At 41.4% G+C, this 25861-nt stretch overlaps 1 protein-coding gene across 1 annotated transcript in view; it reads left to right on the top strand.

The window, feature by feature from the left end:
• The window catches only part of LOC107999016 (receptor-type guanylate cyclase Gyc76C), a 65581-nt gene that overhangs the window by 8452 nt on the left and 31268 nt on the right, over positions 1 to 25861 (top strand). The window contains exons 2-4 of the mRNA XM_062072556.1: positions 1039 to 1158; positions 19038 to 19473; positions 25235 to 25432. Of these exons, the coding sequence (XP_061928540.1) occupies positions 19081 to 19473; positions 25235 to 25432 (591 nt within the window). The 5' untranslated portion in view covers positions 1039 to 1158; positions 19038 to 19080. The remainder of the gene's footprint in view (positions 1 to 1038; positions 1159 to 19037; positions 19474 to 25234; positions 25433 to 25861) is intronic.

Below are 25861 nucleotides of genomic sequence, written 5' to 3'. Positions count from 1 at the left end.
GGAGTGGGAGGAGAAGAGAGAGGTGGATGAAAAATGGGATAAAAAGCGATGAGACGCGAACCGAGATCGGCTCTGCTCTGGCGCGTTCGCGTGAATCAATCGATTAAAATCGTCCGCGTGCCAACAGGTGACATAATCCGGCATGCATGGGTCGGCCGATTAGAAATCCGTGAGTGTTGCTTTAATTGACGTGATTACATTTACGAGCAACTCGTCAACATGACCGTTCTTAAATGAACGTGACACGTGCCAGGCAGGTGTGTGTTTTCCATCTAGAACGCGCGAGCAGAATTGCGCGTTCCACACGTTCGAAGCAATCGAAGAGTTCCGGAACGTAGATCGGCTACGTGCTTTTTGCGCTTTGTTGATCGACAATTCGTGGAATAGTTAGAGGAATTTGTAGGTCGAAGTTATGGATGAATAGCTAATGCTCTTACTCCGAACGATATTGCTTCTTATAACTGTATTAGAGATAAGTACGTGACCAGGAATTCGATCGGAATTCGCTTTTTCTCAGATACCTAGGCGAGAGATCCATTTGTTTATCGTGATTTCCATATGTGAGCGGCGAAGGAATTGGATTCAACAAAGGTATAGTTTTAACAAATAGCGGTGTTGGAGAATGGTATTCGATCGATAATTAAGAAATTATCATATCGGCTGTAAACTTCGTTGCGTGTTCCGCTTACTCGAGTAGCACGGTTCTTATGACAGTCTGTGACGAGTTTCTTGATCGTACACTCGATCCTCCTTCCGTGGATTATTCAGTACACGCAACGTAATTATTCAATTTCCTCGTTTTGTAACATAGTTAAATATATTTCTTTCGTAACTTGGCTTCGTGTGAGTCGCTTTCAAGAAATGTATTATTTATTTATTTTTATTTTAAAAGAAAAGATATTTGTCGTCGGGTTTGGATTTCAATTTCGGGGAAAAAAAATTCAAAAAGTATTCGCGTTGATTGTTTCTTGGCGTTCAATTATTTCACAAAAAAAGAAATGAATTACGTAATTTAACGCTTAATTAATATTTTTCCAGGTGGCTGTCAGAAGTTCAGGCTGAAAGTGCGAACAGTACTGATTGGCAGCAGCATGCTCGCGATATAGCGTTCAAGCATCAACGATCTTCTCCCTAAAGTTACTCTGCCATGTTGCTTAGGTAAGATCAATTATATAAGATTATATCATCTTTCGAAACACTCGAGTTTTTTTCTAGTATCATGCGACTTTCTCGTGTTTAAACCGTGTAAACACTCGTGAAAACACTTCATATTCGCAAATATCTTGGAAATACAAATAAGTAATCTTGTCGAGCTTCGGCAGGAAGTGTTTGGCTTAACCCGTTGTAAGCTTAACCCTTAAGCGACGAATATCGTAGAAATGTGCATCGCTTAAAATAATCGCGATTATATCGCTGCTCGTGGAAATTTTTACCGAAAAATTCGTTATCGCCACGACTCAATGGCGACTCGTAGCGTGTACAAAGGGTTGAAAACCGTTTTCCAATCAATCTGTGTAAACAACCTCGATCGAAACACAGAATGAAAACTCGTACTTCATCCTTATCGTGGCAACACGATAGACAGTCTTTTTTCTTCTCTCTCTCTCCCTCTCCCCCTCTCTCTCCCTCTCTCTCTCTCTTCGTCCTCGGTATCTAAAACGTGTCGACAACGACAACGACGAGGATGAGGACGAAGAATGGTGTTAGCCGTTTGAATCGTTGCAATTATAGAGAGGCGCGCGATTCAATATCGCGGCGAGGAACGACACTGCGGCAGATATTTTAAATGCGTGTTATCGTTTGTTGGCGTACTATTTTAACGTGTTATCTCAGTCCACGTCCGCCATGGAACCGCAAACACGCCCGTTCGCTCTCTCCGCGTGCTCGCTTTGAGACGAGCGCACTTCAACGCTCGGTACTCGCGCGATCGTTATATATATATATATATATATATATATATGTATTGGTGCGTGCAACAAGCAACAGACGATCGCTGGTGCAGAGAGCGAGCGAGGCTGATATTCAGATGCAAACAGGGGTGGAGGCAATGCGACGGAAGCCGCATGTTATTGCAGTTAATCGCCGCGAATTTTGTTTATCTTGCAGTTAAAACTGTTCTTCTTCTTCTTCTTCTCTCCCTGGAATCGTTGTATGGATGGCGAGAAAGTAAAATTTGGGGAATTGTTGGAGGAAAAACGATAACTCGCGAGTTGCTCTCGATCGTGTGGTATCGAATCTCGTCTCGGTTGGAAAAAAGATATAATAGCTCTGGAGAGCAACCGTCGAATGATTTTCAACAAATAATAATGCGAAAGGAGGTGTGTGGATACGTTATTGACGGTATACACTCGCGTCGCAAATTATAAATGGTTATAATTCGATAAAATTCCTTTCTCCCTTTCTCTCTTTACCCCCTCCCCAATCCACGCGTTTACAAGGCGTAATTACAAGCTGACGTTCCTATAAATTCGTATCCTCCGCGGTATCGGTTACGATTCCACAGGGTTAACGCCTTCTCCGTGGCTGCAATTATGCGCCTGGAAACCTACTAATCTTCTAACATGCTCGTAGCATCCGTGAAACGGAACTATCTAATCTTCGAGCGGGACGGTTCGAGGCGAAAGAGAGAATTTATCGCGCCTCGGCCCCGCGGCGGGGATAGAAACCGGGAAGAAAACGAATCGATCCGCTCGATAATGTGATATCGCGTGCAATAAACCTTCTCTCTTTGAATAAACCTGTAGAATCCGAGCGGGCGGTGATTCAACCGCTTCTTCTTTTGCCATGAATGGCACCGCATTGTTCCACGCTTCCGTGTAATGCACGCACACGCGTTCGAGCGTGCGCACAACTGCGCGCGACAGAATTCTGCAGAAGTAGCTGTCGTATGTTTTCCCCGCGTACAATGTTCGTGACTGGTTTTATCGCCGGCGGGGCCCTTCGCTGCCTCGTCGCCGCGGAGCTTACTACACGAGCCTCGTTGGCGGCGGTGATTGCGCGAAAACACGCGTTTCGCCGTTTATTTCGCGCTTTTCGACTGTTCACCGATCGAATCCAGGCGATCGATCGTCCAAGAGTTCGATCACCTTTCGATCCTCTCCTCGATGCGACCACGTTTCGTTACAGCGCGTTCGCATTGATCGCGGGAATCGAGGTGTGTCTCGATTGGCAATTTGGTTCGATTATCCTCCTCTTTTATCGTAATGTGATTGTAATTGCGCTTTCACGACTTTCGATCGATCGCGGGAGCAAACTCTTCGATGCGTCGGTCGTAGGAATGGAGAATATTTGGAAGAGTTCGATCACCTTAGAAGTTCGTTTGACCCTAACCTTTCGTCTAGAATGGCGTAATTGGCGTAGTCACGAACGCGTTTCGCGATTGCCGTAACGACGTAACGAGTCTAACATTCGACTTTTTTTTATCACGTTCCAGGCCACGTGAGTTTCGCCGGTGATATTTATCGTAAGAAAAACTTGAAAAAAAATGATAATAGTCTTGCGAAGCTCGAGTACCCAATGTCGATAATGTGATTATTCCGAACAGTCGAGTGTTGTAATCGTAATCGTTCCGCAATTTCTTTGTAATCTCTTGTAGAAAGCGGGTTGAGCTGCAACCAGCATTTGTACAACAATAGCGCAATTTAAAATTCTGTTTTACAAGATTTACACGTTGGACCGATTTTACTTAGGAGAGAAAATAAATCGCGAGTGCATCGATCGATTAAGAATTATTGAAATTAAAAAATAAACATCTCCCCGTCTACGTACGCTCATCACCGTTAAATACGGCGTGGAAACTGCGAAATAATGTGTTTGCTCGGTAGTTCGGTAGTAATAACATTGCGGTCTATGACTGGAAGAGGGAAATAGTGTCTCGCCGTGTTATAAAGTTACACAGGCCGATCGCGGTAACGCGATACACTGCATCGGTACGAGGAACAGTAGTTAGAGATCTTACTTAAGAGGGGGGGAGCGGGTGGCTCGAGGGAAAAGGGAAAAAATAATGCGGCAGCGGTGAAAACGGCATTGGATCGGCCACCATACGTCACCATACGCTTCACGTCGATGATAAAATTGTATCTACGAGTCCTGCGCTATCGTTTTTCTCTATTGACCGCCGTTCAAACCACCATCTCGTAAAATCTCGTTCCGTTTCTTCTTGTATACCTTTCTTCGTTTTCTCTCTCTCTTTTTTTTTTCCTTTGTTCTTCGATCTCGTGGATTTCCGATACGATGGCCTATTTTCAAACACGTGGAGCGATACACGAGAACTTGTTCAGCTTGCGTTTACATTCCATTGATAACGACCAATCGATCATTTCGTATACGCGAGTTTTATAATATTATATATGCGCAGAGGAAAAGAGTTAGAAGAAAGAATTGGGTTCCGTTTGAGATTCAAGGTGATTCTTTTTTTCCTTTTTCTCCCTTTCAGAGTTTGATTCTCTAATTTCTAAGTGAAATTCATCCCGCTCGCGGCTCGATAAGATTGAGATCCGATGCTTGCGGTGGCTATATCGTATTTCTGAATACACGTATGCTTATTCTTAGCGCTGGAAAATCCTTGTAAATCACTATAAATTATAACCACGAAACGAAATCGTGAACGCGTCTCACGTCTTCTATTCCATTGCGAACAATCGGATGAATGGAAATCTTGAGCGATTCGCTTGGAACGCGAATTTCACTTCGAGCAGAGTTTTCGCGAAATATCTACTTTCTCTTATCCTTTAACCCGTGGATCCCAGACGGAAATAATTCTTAACGTTTTTTTAATTATTCCACCTCTTGCTGCCATTCTACTTTGATTTATATCTGCTAAGATACGTGTATTTATTCGTTTATCTTTTCTTCCTTTCTTTTTTTCAACAATGCAGAGCTCAATATTAATTTCAACATTTTTTGACATTTCGAAAACTTTGTTTTAATTTTAATTTAAAGTCCCTTTAGCGTTTTCTATACATCTTCTCGGCGTATTCTATTTCCACCTCTTTCGATCGATACGAGCTACACACGTACTTGACTCGAAATTTTCCGAAAAATAAAATGACCCTACTTTGCTGAAAAGTCACCTTGCTCTTCAAAAATTGCTCGTAATCGCGCTTATCTATATTTTCATCGAGCGAATAATCAACAAGGGAAAATTAATAAAACGGACGACTTTGATCTTTGATGAATAAATTTCTGTTCTTCCTGTTGGAGCTTCAAGTGTCTCGCATACAGTTGTACGATACAGGTACGCCTGACAGGCGGGTGATCGAAGGAAGAGAGCAGCCATCGAAGCTCTATTAATAGATTTTTCCAGTTATCGCGAGAGCCGATTCCAAGTAGGTCCCGCGTTATCTCTCGTACTGTCAATCAATTCGACTCGTTAGAGCCCGCGATCCATCTATCGGCCGCTCTTGTTCCATCCGTCCATTCGATGAAATCAGCTGGTAATTAATCAGGAAAAAAGTATTCGACCCGATCGCCACGTCACCGTGCCCACGATCACTGCCCATGTTTAATCATATTCGTCAATCCGGCTCTCACACTCACTACTGGCTTACACTGTACACGTGTTTTAATCCAATTACAAGACACTGTTGAACTCGCTTCCGCTGTTATCCGATCCGTTTGAGAAAATGACATATTTAGATCGTAGTTTCCTTGCTACGCGCAATTGTTTGCGCGCCATGATTTTCTGTCCTTGTTTTCTATCCTATTACGTTACGGATCGATGTGTCTTCGGGATTAGATTGGGTTTATTAATTTTATTAAATTGTGATGTTATATTTATATAAAATAAAAAAGAGAGAATAAATTTTCTGAACGTTTTAGATTCGTAACATCGTTCGTGGATCGGTTTAAAACTGAAATTGAAATTATCATCTCTAGAGAAATTATATTCGAAGAATTTTAATATATAATTACGTATAATTACAATTATATATAAGAATAATAATTATAATTATATATAATTATATATAAGAATATAATAATTATATATTCGAAGAATTTTAATATATAATTACGTATAATTACAATTTTTATAAATTTAAAATAGTCTAAAGGAGACTGTCGTTAGATATTTATATTGGAGAAACACTTGAATCGCGTTTCACAGAAACTTCACGGATGTGATGAGGATTTTATTCGAAATAACTATATTTCGATTGATTTAATACCGTTTTCGAAGCACTCGTTGATAAGTCGAGATGCAAATGGTGAACTGAGCGAGTGTTTTAAATATACAAAAGTGTACAAGGATGATAGAAATAAAAACGTATCGAAAATAAAATATATTACAACATATTTGGTAGATAAGACAAAAGTATTTTTATTCAAGATTTTCATACTTATCAGTAGTCTCTTAAAAAAAAAAAAAATTTGATTTTGCATAAGCATCCGCGATTCACTTATAAATATTACATCATCTCATAAATATGTACATAATGTCGTTTTAGAAGTTCAGTTTCAATATGAAAATAATAATAGCTTTTATAATAGTATTATTATTTACGGCTTGACCCGATACTTTTTACTCCTGATAGAAAAAATTTTTATTATCTCCGGTTGTTATTTTGTCTGCGGAGATTAACGAACGAAACTTTGTCTGCAGTTTGTATTAAAAAAAAATAATAATAAAAAAAAAACAAAAAAAGAAGAAGGATTTTAAGTTTATCAGAAGTTTCATTGATAGCAAAACACGATACTGCTGGTTTGAAAAAAGTTGAGCGTACAGAATCATCTTTCAGGAGACGAAGAAAATCAATTTCGTTTAATTTTTTTTTTTTTTCAAATTTACGATACGAAACAAAATATTTTTCATCTTTCGCGACCAACTCTGGATCATTTGTATTCATCAACATTCTCAACGAATTATGAAATATTTGTTTTCATGATCAAATTCATCCTCGTAGTAATCAAATGGATTAAAAATATTCGTCTACAAAAATGAGAATCCCCGTTTCGAAGAGGTTCAAGAACGAAATTCAACTCCTAACGATTCTGCAAAACGGTTTTAATTAAATAACAGAGTAATTTTTATCACGCATATCGATAAGGAACTCGACTAAAAAAAAATGTTCGATTCAATTCACCCTTAATGAATCCATCATCGATTCGCCTCTCATGAATCACTTTATATTATTACGCTCGAAGTAAGTGAAAAACCCGATCGAGTTGGTTCCAACCAGTTTCATTCGCCCCGGAAACCTCGCGTCCGAATCCTCTATCACGGCAAAACAGAGTGAATCGAACGGAGAGAAAGAGCAGCAGGATCTCCGCCAAGTTTGGTTTCTCCATGACGAGAAGCCGCTTCTTATTACGCGCCTCTAAAACGACTCGACTCGAGTCGATTCCGGGTCGCGTTGAATAGGGGGAATTTACGGAGCGCTGCGAGTTTGGACGCGTGCCAGCTAAGCAACGGCCAAAAAACGAAAACGTCCGCGTGCGTGCGATTCCGCGCAACATCCGCGCAAGTAGGTCGTTACAGCCGTGTATCCTGAGTGAAATTAAAGAAAATACAAGGTGGTGGAGGAGGAGCGGCCGTTGTGTGTATGGCCCGGGGCCAACTATTTCGCACTGTACACCAAATGTTTACGCCCGCTTCCGTTTAGATACGCTCCAAGTCTCTAAATCACTTCGCCGTTTTCCCACTGTGTAAACCGAATTTTACTTTGACTCATCGTCCGTTTTACAACCGTTTTCGCCTTTTCGATAACGGGAACGATTAAATCCGGTTTACGATTTATCGGCGGCGGAGTTATGGATCCGCGCCGCTAGGCTGAAGAAAGTTATGATATTGACGTTTAGGCGAGTTTGCCGAGGAAGGGGAGATAGAATTGGGAGGATTGGATGATAAATCTGTACCATTTGGCTCGCTCGAGCATATGTTACACGGATGAATTTGTCGTTTACGCGATCTTGAAAGTGGATGATTTATTCTTTTTTTTTTTTCGGAAGAGAGAGAGAGAAGTCTGGTGGAAATATTGTTCGAGAATTTTTTTGAATTTTTTTTTGAAAGAAATTAGATTGTAAATAGATTCGTATATATAATATAATAATATATAATGTATTATGATATTCATTATGAATATCGAATTCTAATATTTGGGGGAAACGTATTGGATTCGCATTCTGCTCAAATTTTCTTTCGCTGATAATCTTTTCCAACGTGCTTTTTCTCGATAGAGTCTTTTTTTTTTCTTACGTTGCGAAAAGAAAAATAAGAACTCGATCAATCAAAGTACAAATTAATTGCTATCCATACTAAGCTATTTTTTATAGTTTTTCCTTAGCGACTTTTTTGCGACTTCGACCTTCAACATTAGCCGACTACAATCACTTTCAATGGTTAACGATACAATAAATCGTCCGTTTCATAACCGAACGTAATTTTTTCTTCAAACTTATTCCAACTTGCGAACAATAATTTTTTTTTCTTTTTTTCTTTTTTTTTTTTATAAAAACTGAATCACCGCATCGCGAAAATAATTTTCGCGTAATCACCGAAAACCGATAAACAACCTGTCCGTCCACCGCTCGATGGTTATTCGTAGCGTCGCAGCTTCTTTTAAGCAAGAAGTTGAATGTTTAGTCTGATACTCGAATCGAAGACAATTGCCGCCGTCCGATGTCTCCGCGGCTGTAAATAAATCGATACCACGTGAGCGCGGATATACGGCTCAATAGTGTTAACACCAGAATTGAACACCGTTTTCCCTTACGATTGTTGGATGTTCTGGCGGGGAGCCAACCGATCCGCGTCGTCTAAATATCGAATCGTTCCTTTGTCTCGGAAGTGGACACGAGCATCGTGCAAACCGAATCTCTCGAATGAGATTCGGACGAGACCGAATTTCTAAAACGATCCTCAATCGCTTTCTGCATCGAGAACAAACACGTTGATCCGCGCATGATCGCCACGTGCATTCGATGCTTATGTAGCTTACAGTCGGGTCGAAAAGTAAGCGTTAACCTCGCGTTGAAAAAAAAAAATAAAATAATAAAAAATATACCGGGGAACATTTTTTTGGAAAGATCGATCATGAGTTTTTTGAAAGAAAGGAACTTTTTTTTTAGCAATAATCGGTGTAATACGTTTCGGGAAAAAAGTGGAGAATTTTTGAAAAAGAGACGTTTAATTATTGTTAATTATCGTTATAAATATATTGAAATATTTAACAACTAATCTGTTTAATTTTGTATAAACAGCAAGATTACAAAATAGATGTTTTCCAACAAGACAATGATCGTACATAAATCAAATAATGATAATTTCTTGGAGATAATATCGTAAACACATTGAAATAACGATATGTTTACATTAGAATCATGTGACACTATTTAAAAAAAAATAAGAAATACGAGTGATAGAAAGAATAAATCAACTTCTATTAATATAACGAACGCTTTATATTATTACGAAAGAAACAATATTATTATGCGATGAGAAAATTAATTCGCATCATTTATGGACTTCGCATCTATTATAATTTCAATATATGACATATATGTTATTCATGTATGCTCATTCATTCATCGAATTATTCTATCAAATATCACATACGTGTAAATCGATTTAACATTTATTTATTTATTTATTTCCCCCTCCCCTCATTTATACATAATTGATACTGATCGTACGCGATTTTTGCCGCGACTGTACTTTCCATCGAGCAAAGTTCGAACGTGTCGAACGAAAGCCAATCTCGTTAATTCTCACTGAAAGTCATTTGTGACTATTTTTAACGATTATATTCGGAGGGAAATATTCCATACCGCAATTTTTCACACCTCGCGATTTTCCAGATCATCCAGGAATGCGATACCGCGTGGCAAACCTGATTCCTTTCGGGGAAAAAGTTGAGGTAGCGATGGGACGAAATTGCGACCCTGTTCGAATTCTAAAATTTTGAAAAAGAGCTGTGCTACCTACTGCGAAGTAATTTTTAAGGGGCAGTTCGAATCCGGACAAGGCCGATTTGAACTGTTTACAAATACTTTGATAAAACGCTTTAATAAAACGATACTGTTTGAGCGAAGATTAGAGGAGGGGAGAGGAGTCGATAAATTCTGATTTCGATTAGTTTCCTGTTTTCTTGCGTGATTAAATTGTTGAAAGGGAATGCGTTAAATATATCAATGTTAAAAGGATGAAAATTATCCACATCCTCGAACGGGTTGACAAGTCTCTCTACTCTATTCTTAAAATTCGAAACTAGATTGTATACGCGCAAAAAAGAGAAAAATTGAAACACGAGGCGAACTCTTATGAGTAGTAATCGAATCTCATAAAGTAAATTTTTTGCATTGGATTTTAATTGAACTCGTCAGTAATTACATAGTGGACTCGATCCCATCGCTAGCCGTTGCTAAGTGTAGCATAAATTTTGTGCTACATGTGGATTTTTTTCGTCTCGGTCGTCAAGCTGGCCAAGCTCGATAGACCGGTGAGGCGAACTTTTTGCACCGGACTTTCCGATTCATGAGTAATTACATACTGAGCGTGATCCTATCAATAGATCCTCTGCTCGATGATATAAATTTCGTGCTGAATTTTAACTCCACTTTGTTAATCTTCGAACGAGATCGTGCAGGCCGGTAAACATTACATTTTTGGAATCGCAAATAATTACTATACGCTGAACGTGATTCTATTAATAGCCGTTAGCATAAATTTTCATTTTACGTTAAGATAATTCTCCAAGGTTTTATTTTAAATCTTTTATTATCTTTGCAAAAGATTGCGGAATTAATTTAGGCCAGGCCGGTGAACGTTTTGTTTTCAAAAACAGGAATAATTGCACGTCGAACGTGATCCCATCGACAGCTTTATCAACGTAATAAATATAATATAAATTTTGCGCCGGATTTAGCCGTCCCCTTCAAATAAACTCCTCCGAAGAGAAACGTTTTCGTATTCAAACTTTTGAACTCGTGAGTTCATTACGCGATGGACGTGATCCCATTAATAGCTGTCATAATAGAAGGCATAAATTTTGCGTGTAAATTATAAATCGACTGTGGCCGATTCTCCGGGGCGAGGTCGTTGAACGATAAGCCGAACGAACGTGCACCGTCAAATTTGTTTTGCAGATCAGATTTTTAGACTCGTGACTTTTTCGACACCGTCCCCCTCCTCTTCCTCCTCCTCCTCCCCCTCATCAATGGCCGTTAGCATAAACGTTGCATAAATTTTTTGATGCTGAAATTTTCTATTTGCCCGTCCCTGGGCGTCGTGGCGGGACGATAGGCCGGTTTATTAAACCGATCGTTTATGCTAACGGCGAAACAAAAATTTCTACTATGTCTTCTACACTCCGTCCAGCCCCTCCACGTCCCGCATCCTGCTCCAACTACTCGCCTCCAGGTCCGTAGCTGCCAACTTGTTAACCCGCTGTATAATATAATCCCTCTCGTTTCTCTCTGGATTATCTTACCAATCTCTCTTCCGCGAAGAAGACACGGCCGCCGATCGTCGCCGATTCCAGCGTAAAATGGATCGAATGGGGCATCGATTAATGCATATATCAATTCAGCGCGCGGTGTCGCATCGATGTGATGCAACGACTTTTTTTTTTTTATTATTTCGTCGCGCATCGCGTTGTGCGTAAAAATAACGACGTCTATTTTTAGCATTCATTAAAGCTCACGTGACATTTCCATCGTTATCGGACTCGGTTGTCGGACTTTTCTGGCGCAATTTATTTGCGGTTACATAGGCCGTGTTATAAAAAAACCTACGTAATATTTATTCCGGAATAGAAAAACGATAACATTAGCTAGAATGATCGTAATTCGATCAATCTTCCACTTCCCCTCTTCGTTTATTATCCTATACACGTTCTTTTACTTCCCACCCAGGAGAAATGTTAAAATTTTCTTCTTTTTTTTTAATCAATTGTTTCTATTAATGGCTTCTATTAATAACGATATAAATACACTTTTCTTTCCTTGCGTTTTATACGTAAAAAGCGTGCGTTTGAGCACAACGATTATAATCGCGCGATATCGTGCGTGAGAAATCTTCCTTTATTTTTTTTTTTTTAATCTTCCATCTTTAATCGATCTACCAACGTCTGATAATTTCGCATCTAAATTAATTCAAGATTTTCAATCGATCTCGTTCTACAATTTTATATATTTCTAACACGATCCGATCTCCACATTGGGAGGGAACGAATCGCGAAGATTTCTGTGAAAAATTTTTCGGATAAGAATTTCGAATTAACTCGTCCACCGACCGACCGAGCGTTGCAACATTTAGCCAACGCTTATCACGCCGACACGCACCGCCGATTAATTTATTTCGCGATTCTCGTTGTAATTCTCTCTGTTACATCCTCGGCCACTATCCGCCGTTTTTCATCGCGATTGCATAATTAATCGAGCGAATTAACAGACCGACGAGCAGAAGATCCAGCAATTAGAGACCTTCTTATTTCCCTCCCGGATCTATCCCCCCTTCCTCTTCTCTCTGTTTCGAACCCTCGTTCTCGAACAGCCATTAATACACTTATTTTAATTCCTACGGACACCTCCATCCTGTACGTTACAGGAGGGCGAAGCCGATTCGGTTCTCGCGATAATCGTTTTTTGTTTTCGTTAGGCAGTGACCGTTTCGGTATCCGTTTCACGTCGAATTCATTCGCGAATCGCGAAACGGAAGAAGGCCGCTTATCGCGATTCGTGCGGCAAGTATGTGTCGAGCTTAACGAGATTAACGTTAACACGGAACGGAAATACTCGTCAATTAGTGTCGGCGACGAATAGAATCTTGAACACCGCTTTATTTAATATTCCCGTACCAAGCACTAATTAAACCGACTAAGCGGCCGGAGCAAAGTTGTTACGAGATTCCAGTAATTTACACCTGTGCTGAAGCGAAGATAATGGGAAATAGTTTGAAATAATGTCCAGACGCGTTCGAAAGGAACTGTTTGTCCGTCGAATAACTAAGAGTTGGATGAGTTTTTCTTCCTCTTTTTCTTCTTTTTCCCTCCTCCCTTTCTAAACATAGAGATCGGAATGTTTTCTTTTTTAGAAATTATGCAAGGATAGTTTGTCGCGAATTGACGACCGGATCCAGTGAGTCCCCCGGCGAGGAGAGGAGGCTCATCGAACGAGCCAATCGACCCACGATTGCAAACCCGAGTTGCGGGAATAGAAATCGTTAATCGATTTTACTTGCGGATTGTCATCGAAGAAATCTCTTCGATACATTTGGTAAAGTAAATGTTGTTGGTAAACTAGAATTTTTCCAATATTTTTCTCTTTTCCCTCTGGTTAGGAAAATTTACCAAAGGACAGGATTGATTAAATAAATATCACACGGGGAAGGGGATGATCCTCGGGATTAATAGAGTGATTTTCTCCGTCACATTTCGTCGTTGAGAATTAGGTTTAATAGTCGTATACGTAGCGCGTCGCATGAGTCACGACAGCAGCACGGGGCAAACACTATTTAACTCCGTCCATCGATAGACAATTGTGACAGATACAGAGAGATTGTAGAATCGTAGTAAACGATATACTGGCTCGTATCGGGGTATCCTGTGGTGACCATTGGAGCCACACCCCTGAACAGTTTACAGTAGTAATGTGATATATTATATCGACATGAAACACTCTAATGTACTGTGTAGCTGCGATAATGACAATGCCCACGCGTGCACATCTCGTACAACGTATATGCATATCGTTCTTCAATTACCCCTTGTAACACGATACACTGTACAGACGAGGCGCTTTAGAACCCGTATTACACGTATCACGTGTAGAAAACAAACTGTTATACAGGCGGCGAGCGTGTCTCGATCGAATAGAGAGCCTCTTCTCTTTCGACGAGGTTGGAACGAGAAGTGTTCCAGTTCCATCGAGTTTTCATCCAGGGATGATCGTTGAAATTTGATTCGATATTTCGTTGCGAACAGTTTCAGTGGTTTTCTTGCGATCTTCCTTTTTTCCTCTCTCTCTCTCTCTCTCCCTTTTCATATTCAAATTAATTAATGCACGTGTAACGAAACAGAGAGGAAGATTTAAAAAGTTGTTACAACTTCACCGATGACTGTGCCGTGGTGTTGTGTCGGATTTGTGTTATCCAATTTTTTTTCTTTTTTTTTTGTGAGCTCCCTTTGCAATATTCAAATTACTTACGTCTTTGCACGCGTATAAAGAAAATGAAAAAAAAAGAAAAAAATGAATATGGTCACAATGTGCAATGTGACTAACGACACTGTTTTTGAGTTAATTAACAAGAGGGTCACTCAGATATCCTTGTGGAATATGATAATGTAATTATATTGAAGTAAATAAGTGGTAAAGATCATTAACTGAAAATGACAGCGGCGATATCTAGAATAACTCGAGGGGACCGTAATTTACAGGTAATTTAAATTAAAGAAAATATTCTTTAACCATCGTTATGAAATCAGAATTTTTTTTTTCCAAATTATCAAAATTTATTTCTTTCCTTGCCTATTTACTCAATCTGATCTAATTATCGTACAATTTATCCCCGATAAAATACATCGTTACATAATCGTAACAATTTAAAAAATTCGATCGCACATCAAATTGCCTTTCGCTTATTAAATTTCGGAAAATTTTTATCGATTTAAATGTTCGATTCGATAATAGATTAAAAAAAAAAAAAGAGGAAAAAAGATTCAAGAAATAATTTATACGAAAGTATCCATCGATTTATCTCGTTTGTACGTAGACCGATTCTCGCGCAAGATCGCGGTAACAATTTCCACGATCCAATTGAAGAAAACTAGACTTGACGTGTTCCAGCCCCGATATCCTTGGAGAGGCATCGGGCAACAAGGATCCATTCTATTTCCGTCGTGATCTCGTTCCCGCGGACTCGTTAATGGTATCTCGGAATCGGACTGGTCCTCTTTTCTAGCCCGGTTTCCACTACCTTTTTCGCAAAGTTGAACCCGGTTACGGCTCGCGAAACGGGCGGAATCGGGTGCAGGAAGCACGAATCGGCGGTGCTGCGGCCGGCTGGCATGCGTGAGGCATGCGTTTACGCAATGGCAGGGTCAACACTCGCGGTGCATATCGTTTAGATAAACAGTGATAACTCTCCTTTCGAGCTCTCGCGGATATATACACTATACACGAGTGCCGCTATTCATCTATCGCGACATTTACTTTTACCGCTTAAGAATTGGTCGCGCGATAAATCGATCAGCTGATCGAGCTTTTTTTCTTTTTTTCTCCTCGTTCGATCCTTGCGATTTTGAAAATTTTTACCCGCTGTGCAAAATCGGAAAGAAAGATTTATCGTGTGATCCTCTCGGCGGGAAAATTGAAATTTTAAGAAATTAAAAATTAAGCGGGTAAGTAAAAGCAACAATTTCCAGCGTTGCGAGTATCGGTCCAATTGAATTGCGAAAAGTTAAAAATTTAAAATTCTCTTGAGTTTGTCCGCGGCTGGTAATAATATTGCGCGATAAAACGAGGACAAAAAAGATAATTTCACCGAACGTTTGAAATACGTATCGGAGTTATCGGTGAAGTTACTTATCTCAGGTAACCATAAGCGACGTCATTGACAAATAACGTATGCTCTTCCATGGACGCTTGCTATTCTTAGAACTTTATCGCGGGCCGAATTTACTTTACGTATCAGGCCCGCGTTAAAAAGATCCTGTTTGCTTTCTCGGCCCATGGGAGTGTAACAGTCTCGAGGCGAAAATAAATTCGACTGGAACGAGTGTACCGCTCGCGTGGCAAGCATTTTTCGATCCACTTTTAAACTTTGTAATTATTTCTTTCGATACGAAAAAGAAAAGTTTGCCTACGAAGGTATTTTAATTTCACTCGAATCGGGTAAGACGATTTTCCTAAGACAATGCAATGTGTCGGCGAAAAAGAATCGGTAAGAAAATCGTATTAATCGATAATTTACTCGTAAAGATGATGTTTTTCGATCCAACGGATTATTATTTTTTACAGATTAATTTTTAAAAATTCTTGTCACTCTGCAACGTGTATTCGACGATATATTTTATCGAAAACGGTTTAAAAGACACGCACAATTTAAGAAATACCAAGATCTTTGCCAACGACGATCATACTATTTCGATTATTCTCCTAGATATTTAATCTTCTGTTACTAATCGCGTGTTAAAAGTTATCCGACGAATTAACATGATATTCAAACAAACGTAAGCGAATTTTAAAAATATTCAATTTGAACGAGGACAATTAGCGTCGCCAATTAGCGAATTGAATAATTTGGAAAATTTCACGAAACGTTTTCGGTGGGCCACGTTACTACAAACCGTTGAATCCCATCCACGCGTGTTAAACGAGCTAATGAGATCCTCCAACAACACCTGAAAATAAATAGCACCGCGCTGACGCGTCGCTCGTGGAAACTGTCCACCACATCCACTCGTAGCTTGTTCGAGCATCACTGCTACGTGGTTTATACGCGCGCAGATGCGTCAGCCTATCGTTAATTGAAAAAGCCTCGACGGGGTCACGATCCTGTCCACGCTTTTCCATCCCATCCTCGCGCGATAAAAATCTTCGGGGAGAAAGCGCGTGATACGAATGATACATCGACGAAAGCTGCGCTCGTTGCGAATATTACAGGCAAAAAAGCATAATAACGCGTTCCACGAGACCCGAAGGAACGCGAGGAAAAATATTTACGTTGGGATTCTATTACCTTGGAAAATTCCTTTCTTGAAAAAAAAACTCCTCTCTAACGCCAGCTAACGAGTAACGAGATTTGCTCTCGCGTTTCATAACACAAAAGAAAGTTAAAATCGAGAAATTTCTAATATAATTTAGTCCTTTCTCGAATTGGATATAAGATATCCAACGAACGATCTCTCTATATTTTCTTCGCCAAGCGAAATACGAATCAGCGTATCGTGAAAAATTTTCAAAGTAAATAAAATAATATCGCGTTAAAAGTGAATACGAAATAAAGAGACAAAAGTTAAATCATACATAATAACGAATAGATTCGTCGCGACAGGATTTCCGTCTCCGACGATCGCTTAATAGATGGCATCGTGTTCGTGAATTGGTCACCTGTGGCTCGCCAAGGTGACTCGTCGTCCCTTTTCCCGCTCGTTAAATATAAATCCGCGCAGCTGGTCACTTTCACCGGCCGGCCATAATTAAATCCGACTTAGAAACGAACGAAAGGCTGTGTGGCACAGCCCGGTTGGTGAATGACACGATGCATCAACCAAGGGGAGAAGAAGACGTGTTTATTGTCGTCGCGCGAGGGCTTCTAGAGTAGAGTGGGCTGCTGCCGTGTTGTAGCAGCGGCGGCGGCGGCACGCTCTCTCGCCTACGAGAGAGAGAGAGATAGAGAGAGCTCGTTCGTCGCGTTACGTAATTGCAACAGGTGTGTCCCTCTCGATGCCCAGCCACGTGTTTTCCACGGCCGTTCCTTCGCTTCGACGCGGAATCGTTCCGCTGGGACGATCGCGTGTATTTTCTCTCTCTCTTTTCACCCACCGATTGAATCGATCGATCGCGTTGCGAAATTCTTGGCTCGGTTGTTGTTCGACCATTAATGGGACGCGTTGCATCTCACGTAAGATTGGGAGGAGGAAAGAATAGCTCGCTAGTGATTGATTCGCGAGCAAATTGGGAGGAGAATTGTATTAGAATTGTGAATAAGTGAACTCTGTTTAGCTTTCGTCGATAGTGAAAGTTTGCGTCGGATAGTGATATCTACTCTCTCGGAACGGTATTCGTTGACTAAGGAGGGGAGAGGAGGAAGAATTTTCTTTCTCGAATATAATCGGATTAAATATTTTCGTTGGCAATTGCAACGCAGATTTTTCAACGATTATCCCAGCGACTCGTATCTAAGCTTGGGAGAGGAAGGGATTGAGATTTTTCTTGTTAACGGAACGAATAAAGCGGTCTTGGAAAGCGACCTTCTTCGAAACTGTTTTTCTAAGAACGTTTCCATGAAACAATGGGACAGCTTGATTCCGCATGCTTCTCCGACCAAGCTTCTTCGCTATTGAGCGTCCGCGCGAATACGACTACACCGATACACGCTCGAGACGATATAATAATAAACAGGAATCATTCATGAATCCGATCCGTGCAATCTCTACGCTGTTTCATCGTCCCAGTCCTTCGACGTTTCTGACGTAATATTTCCTGGAGATCATTGATATCCGATCGGGAAGATAACGACTCGCCGCGCAACAGATTCTTCCGTGTCGCTCGTTCGCCTGACTCATTTTTTTTTCAGCCTGGAATCTGGGAGCAAGGTCGCGGAATATATAAACGGAGAGGGGAGGGAAGGGAGGGATGATTAATGTCGGATGACACGTAGGTAGATTTTTATCTCGAGAAGGAGGAAAATTAACGTTAGGGAAACGGAGTGGGCGCGTTTTTTCGATGGCGTAATAAAACGTTCGTGATCGTTTGAAAAACGAAGGAGGTGTATCGTTTTTTTTTTTTTTGGGTGAATATCAGTTGTTGTTATTATTATTATTATTATTATTAGCTCGACGCGCACGGCACACGCAATGACTCAGACAGAATAAGTGGAGACGAGTGATAAGTAGCGGGGAAGATAGCGTCGAAATGACACTTCTAAGTACGGGCACTTATATCTAATTGCGTGGTTCAGTACGAATTTTTCGTACCGCTGGCAAGATAAGTGGCTAAAAATATATCGCACGAGTGGTGTACAATCATCGGTCTCGTTACCCCGTTATATATCTATCCGCTCATCGTAGAGAAACGTACAAGATTACGAAGTTAGGATCTCGATCGTGCCTTTTTAATTTTTCAACGCGCGCATTGAATTAATCGAAACTATTACTGCCTATTGCAACGATACAAATGGATTATATCCGCGGAACAAACGATATTTCTTGATGTTATTTCTCGTAACGTAACAAACTGAGAAGAACCTTGTATCCTTCCTTCTTTTCGTCGATCTTTTCGGAGACTACATACGATATGATAATAATAGTAATGGAGTTTCGCGAATTGGATTTTGCGGATATGAGGAATGGAAAAATTTGGAAAATTTGGGATTGCAGGTGAGCGGGAGGGAGGCGGTGCTGACCGGTGGCGGCGGCGGCCATGCGCCCCGGCCCGCCAGTACAGCCGAGCCGCCGCAGGCCTCCCCGTCGCCAGGAAGTCCCTCAGGAACGCAATCGACGGCACCGGCTGGATCAGCCGCAACCGCTGCGGTCACGCTCGTGCGGGAACAGATCACGGGCCCTGCTGGTGTTGCTGTTGCTGGCCAGCAGCCCTCTGGTCCTGGGCCTGGCCGAGCCGCCAGGGTTGCCCGGGGCCGAGTGGCAGCAGGCACTACTCTCCAGGCAAACTTACCCGAAGTCCACCGTAACCAGGGCCATCCAACCGAGGAAACAGCAGAATCTTACCATTGGATACCTCACGGCCATCAAAGGTGGCCTCAAAGATCGTCAGGGCCTTGCCATCTCGGGTGCCTTCTCCATGGCCCTCGACGAGGTGAGTTCTTCCCTTTCTTCTTCTTCTTCTTCCGTATTTTAGCCCACCTGTCTTAATAACGTTTCGATTATTTCGAAAACGAGCGGCACGCGAGTCCAGGCAACAACGATCCCGTACAAGACACGTTTATCTAAACCTACATTCCAAGCTAAATATAACTCGCCTCGTTAATTCACCGCTCATCCGCACACATATTACACACCGTCAATGGAACGCGCGACGGATCTCCCTCCCCTCCGTTTAACCGAAATACGGTCGCCACTCTCCACGTGGAACGGCGCGCACGTGGAAATCGGTGGCCGGCTAATCACGGTAGCCAGGGCCCCGAAGTTCCCACGTAGGCCGCGGCGGATCCGTAAGGTCCCAATATCGCGGGCCCCTGTCTCGCCCGTTTTTTCCCGCGGGCGGTCAGCGGCAGCCTCGCGTTCCTCCGGTCTGGAAGGGTCGATAATTCATTGGAGGATCGGTCGCGCGCGCTCGAGGGACCGTGAGATCGTTTTCGGAGGGCCGAGTAAAGAGAAGAAAAAGAGAAAGGTGCGCTGCAGCGGGAGCCGCAACGTGCGGAGTGACCCGCCGTCTCTCCCCGGAGATGCCGATTCGTGCGAGGGTTTAAAAATACAAGACCGGCATTATTCGCCGGTCCGCCCACGCGTCCAAACTCCGCTCTCGCAACCGTGAGAAGAATTCGCTCGCGATCGAGAAACCTCCTCCTCCCCCTCCACCGGTGCATCACCCCCTCTCCCTTCCTTTTTTATTCCCTCTCTCTCCCTCTCCCCCGCTTTCTCATCTTTCTCATCTTTCGCTCTTCGCCCCTCGCTCTGCCGCCTCGAACGTGTTCGCGTTCCTTCTCCCTTTTTATACCACGAAACCAGCCGCGGCTCTATACACGCTCTCTCGCAACCTGCAACCGTGGTGAGCGCGTAAGGGAAGGGCCCCGAGAAACCTGTGGGAATCGTCGAAATAACCGGGCGATGGTATCGCGGGGGACCAGCGTGTATCCGGTTCTACTTGGAAATAACAAGTTACGTCAAAGATGGATTGCGGTTACGCCGATAATTATTCGGGTATATTTCTGGTATCTCACCGCGCCGATCGGGATTCGTTTCTTCTTTCTTTCTTCTCCCGCCACTTTTCTCTCGGCCCGCTGAGGGTCACGTGTGCGCATGCGTCACGGAGCATTTCCATAACGTCGTGGATATTTTTCTCAAGGATAATAATTTTCCTTTGCCGTTGATCAATTCATTTCGTTTTGTTATTCATCGAAAAATGGACAAACAAACTATCGCGTGTGTTAAACTTGCCGCCATTTTCGATGTGGCAGAAAGAAAGTAATAGAAATTGAACGAAATCAGAGGTGGGACTCGAAGGATGTAGGAAAGGAGATTTGCCCGCGATTTTATTTGTGTAGTTGGGCGCAAGAGTAAGTATCGCAACGTCGGCCTCGTTACTTTGGGACCAAAGGTTGCCTCGTACCGAAACTCGATGCTGCGTAGATTCGTATTTTTATATCAAAAAGAAAAAAAAAGAAAAAGAGGAAAAGAAAGAAAGAAAGAAAGTCACGGTGATGAGCGAGGATTTTTAGGTTATTTTCGTGCTCTCCTCGTCAGACATTTTTATTTCTTGTCGCTTGGCTTCAAGCGAGACCGCTTTGCAACGAGGAAATAACTCTATTTTTAGCCGAGGCATGGTGAAAGTTTTTCTTCGTTTGGGCGTTTGCATAGTCGGTATGCAAAGTAATTACGCTCGTTTCTAATATCTCTCTGATCGTATAAAATTACTACCGATATTGGAGAATTATATCGCTAGAATGATTTTCCGATATATCGTAACGGGGAGAGAGATATTTCAAGACTTTCGAGACGATGGGCGTTGAATAAACCGTGATTTATTATTTTGAATTTTTATCATCGATTTGTTAACTCAAGCTGAAACTATCCACTTGTAATCGTGGCTTCAAACTGTAAATGGTTGGGATTAAATTAAACGGCACGATGAACATAAATTTTGTCGAAAGCCTCTCCGTTCAAATTGATTAACTTCACTTTCCGTGGAATTAGCGATTAACTTCTCCGTGGGCAAGAGAGAACCTGATATGGGTCAAAATGACCCAGCCTTGACACGGCTGAGCAAGGGTCAATACCACCTAATCGTCTCGCATAAAACTTCCATCGTCAGCATCTTCCCTTAACCTTGATGAATTAATTATTATACTTAACAGCGACCAAGCTCCATTAGTTTTTATCTATTCAAACAAGCGGTTCGAATCGAGGTCCTCGACTAACACGAACATTTGATTAACCATCTCTCGTAAGTGCATTTTACCCGTGGCTTAAAAAGAAAAGAGAGGTTGTGGAATTCGCTATGACGCACTCCCACGATGCGATAAACTAGTTTCAATATCTGTAAATAGGGAACGAGATCGCGATACGAAATTCTCTTGGTCTCGATGATTATTCACGAGGCTTTTAAGAGCGATTAAGGCGATCGCTCGTGACAGCTGTTGCGCATCCATGAATCATCGGATGCGATTTCACCGATCCAACGGTTTAAAGCTTATTTTGAATCAAGATTTCAAAGCGTAAACGCGCGCGAGGATGTATATTTTCTTTTCTTTTTTGACCACGATTCCAGAGAGAATCGATCGAGAACGAAGCGATGGGGGAGGGAAGAGCCTCGTTCGACCGAATTTGCCGACTTTTACGAGTATTCAAATTAACGGGGGCAGACAACATTTGCGACTGAGCGTCGTAATATCGTCGTCGTTAGGTGGGATCTCGATTTTCTTTATTTTTTCTTCTTTTTTTCCCCCTCGTTTTCCCCGTGGACCAACGAATCGAATGTGGCGAAGTCGCTCTCATCGACCCTGAAGGTTGTGGCATTCGCTCGTGCACAGCCTTCCACGACCGGACGCCCTTCAATTACTCGAAAATAAGCTGATTGGCGAAACCCTGCCAGTGGCAACATCGTAAGTGGACAGTGTCTGTGAACATTGTTTCACGCTCAGACAACTCTCTCTCTCTCTCGAGGGAACTCTGCTTATGTTTCTCAGCGGAATTGGAACAGTTGTTGTCCGATATTTTTCTTCTTCTTCTTCTTCTTCTTCTTCTCGAATCTTGAGAAATATTGGAATAATATTGTACGTGTGTAACATCGAAGCTTTTATACCGAATGACTGTTTCGAAATTTAATTATACGTATCTACACGTTTATGGAGATCGTATATACTCGCGATATTTAATACACTTATATACCTGCGTAAGATGACTTGAGATAACTTTAATTTAAGATAACTTTTTAATTTATGAGATAGATTGCGCTATACGAGTGGTTCTTTTTTTTTTCTTTTTATTAAATACTCTCTTCTTGTGACGAAAATACAAACGTTCATATTTTCGAATCGTAACTTGGACTCTTTCTTTCTTTCTACCTTTCATTCAAGCTTCCACCAAAATTCTTTCTTCCGTTTCGTCTCATCTTCGCATTCAGCGAATAATGAAATGTCTCCTCCTCCTCGCAACACTTACATTTTTTTTCTTTTTTTTTTTTTAGTCAAGAGACACAGACGCGTTGATCGTTGAGGGGCAAGCAACTTCAACTTTCACCCGCGATCGTTAAAAAAAAAGGGTGGACAGGGAAAAGAGGAGGAAGAAGAAAAAGAAAGAATGGTTGGTGGACGAGCATTATTGTACGCATTCCATCGTACGAATTCGGCGGTCGTCCGAAGGCAGGTGCAAAGTCAGGAATGCGAACCATCCAACGGGAAGAGCAATGATTTTTTATAGCGCCGCCTCGAAACCGCTTTAACGGTTCCTCGGCTCCGAGTGAAGCCTAACGAAAAAAATTTCGCCGACCCGAAAGTCGTAATTCGCCGATATTTTCTTTTTCTCTTTCTCTCTCCCCCCCTGATTTCATCGTGCACAACGCCACACGTCATTTTACGTAACGAGTATACGTTATAATTGATCGTTTGTTGCTCGTTCCGAGAACAATACTCGCATAATTAAGCCATCGACTTCTGCCACTTCTCCTCTGCGCACGAGTCATGATCTGGATGGTGTGGAAACAAGTAATTATTGTTCGCTCGACGGAAGTTAGCTTCTTCCTCGGTCATGATTAAAATTAGAATCGAGGGAACAGGAATAAACTTAAACTACTGTTTGCGAATCGGAACGTGAAAAAGTTACAACGATCGATATTTTTGGAAGTCTCCTCTCTGGGGCCGGGAGGAAATTCCTTTGTTTTTCTTGGAAACGGGTTTTTATCTTTATCGAAGAAAAAAATTTTTAAACATTCCATTTGACGATTGTTTGCACGTTAAATTAGAGACTCGGGTAAATATTTCGGAATCCTTTTTCTTCTTCTTCTTCTTTTTTTTCTTTTCTTTAGATTCTTCGAAGTTTAAAATTAGAAAGAACGGTCGATATATAATAAATGTTTAATTCAAGCAACACAAATTTATACCGTATAGTAATTGAATTTAAATGAATTTATGTAGTCTTCATAAATTACGTTTTCAATCATTCTATTAATAATTTATGAACGAGAGCGAGATACAATTTTTACGCTACGCTTAAACGCGGCGAAATAAAAATGGAGAAAAGCGAGCGCATGAGTATCTGCTATAAAATTCATAAAAGAGCAATGTTTTTATACGGCATACTGTCGAACCGGCTCGAAATCCATAGCTCGCGCGGATATATAATCAAGAATTTTCTCAGAATTCCAGATTAATCGCTATATTTCTCTCTCTCTCTCTCTCCTCATTTTTTAAACAAACGTTGAAAGTATTTCTCTCTACATATATCCCAGTTTTATCATCTTTTAAGAAACGATCGAATTAAAACCCGCTCTCGTCCAAACTCTCGTCGAGTTATTCGGTGACGATCTTCCTAAAAAATCCAAACCAAATAGAGAATTCCACTGGGATTTCGAATCAAAAAGTAATTCGATCGCTATCGTTAATCGCCTTCACCGTTCGTCAACGCGTCGAGGATGCGATCGATTGGAAGAAGTACTCGATCGTTGGAATTCAGATTTGCGTAATTACGAGCCGGATACGCCGCGAGAGTATATCGAGGAGAGGAATCGGGACACTTGGCGCGGATAACATTAACGAATTGAACTTTAATCGACGTTCCTGGGGGGCAGAAATTTATTCTAATGGAATACCAGCCATGGAAAATCGATTCGTGCACTCCTTTATATACGGTTGGAAAGAGAAACATCGTGACCCATTACTACGACTCATTGTGACGCTCTTTTCCTCTTTCGCTCTGAGAGACGAAATATCATCAATTCGAACGATCGTTGTCATCTCTGTTGATTTGTTGCTCCGTTCGATTCGACGCGTATCGCGGAGGCCATTTGTACTCGAGGCCACGAGTGTCGAATTATTACGAGAATTATGGTAACCCGATTAGTCGTTTAAATTGGCCGAGCGGGGGCATTATTGGAAACAATTAAGTCGAATATAAAGTATGCTAACTCACGACTCGACGAGAACCGATGCCGCATCTCGTGACACCGTTCAATTATTGTAATTTAATATCGTGTGACGAAATATAGGTTTCATAATAACAGTTGCGTAACGGTTTATAAAATGAAACGATAACTTTGCGTGCGTCTCTCGGGATGGAAATTGGGAAACGAGATGAAAATTTCACGTAAATTTTTATAACATGTATACACACGGGATATTAATTTATAAATGGAACATTACACGGCTTGAATTTTTAATTTTAATTCGGATAATCCGTTTCAGATCAACAGCGACCCGAATATATTGCCAAACGTAAAGCTGGTGATGCGATGGAGCGACACGAGGGGAGAAACGGTGGAAGCCACCAAGGCAATGATCGATATGATCTGCGAGGGGGTTGCAGCTTTCTTTGGACCGGAAGGCTCGTGCTACGTCGAAGCCATAGTCGCTCAGTCCCGCAACATACCCATGATTAGTTACGTAAGTAGCTTTAATACTATTCGAAACACCTGCTCACTCCACGAAACTGGATCCAATGATTTATTATATTCTCGATAGCTGTCGGGGATAGATCTCACGGATAACCCACCTGCTTCTATCACGAATACAGTATGAATATTTAAACGTGAAATTAACCTAATAGCTTTCCTCCTTTTTTCTTTCGACTTCGATAAACAAATTAGCGACCGATATATTTTAGAATTTTCAAAATAATAATCCAATTTCGATATCCATCCTCGATGGGTTTTCTCGAGTTGTTCGAGAGCGTGTTCCTCGAAGACTCGACATTGAAAAAATTCATATTCGGCGTATTTCCATTTCGTTCTCTCAATGAACGTCGAATCCCCTGTACGCTCTATAAAAAGATACTCTTCGAAAATAACCATCCACCGTCTCGAGAATAGCGTC

This window comes from Apis cerana, linkage group LG3 (assembly GCF_029169275.1).
Source record: "Apis cerana isolate GH-2021 linkage group LG3, AcerK_1.0, whole genome shotgun sequence".
In the NCBI taxonomy this organism is placed as follows: domain Eukaryota; kingdom Metazoa; phylum Arthropoda; class Insecta; order Hymenoptera; family Apidae; genus Apis; species Apis cerana.
Note: the sequence above shows the minus strand (reverse complement) of the source record. Positions and strands in the feature narration are given on the sequence as shown.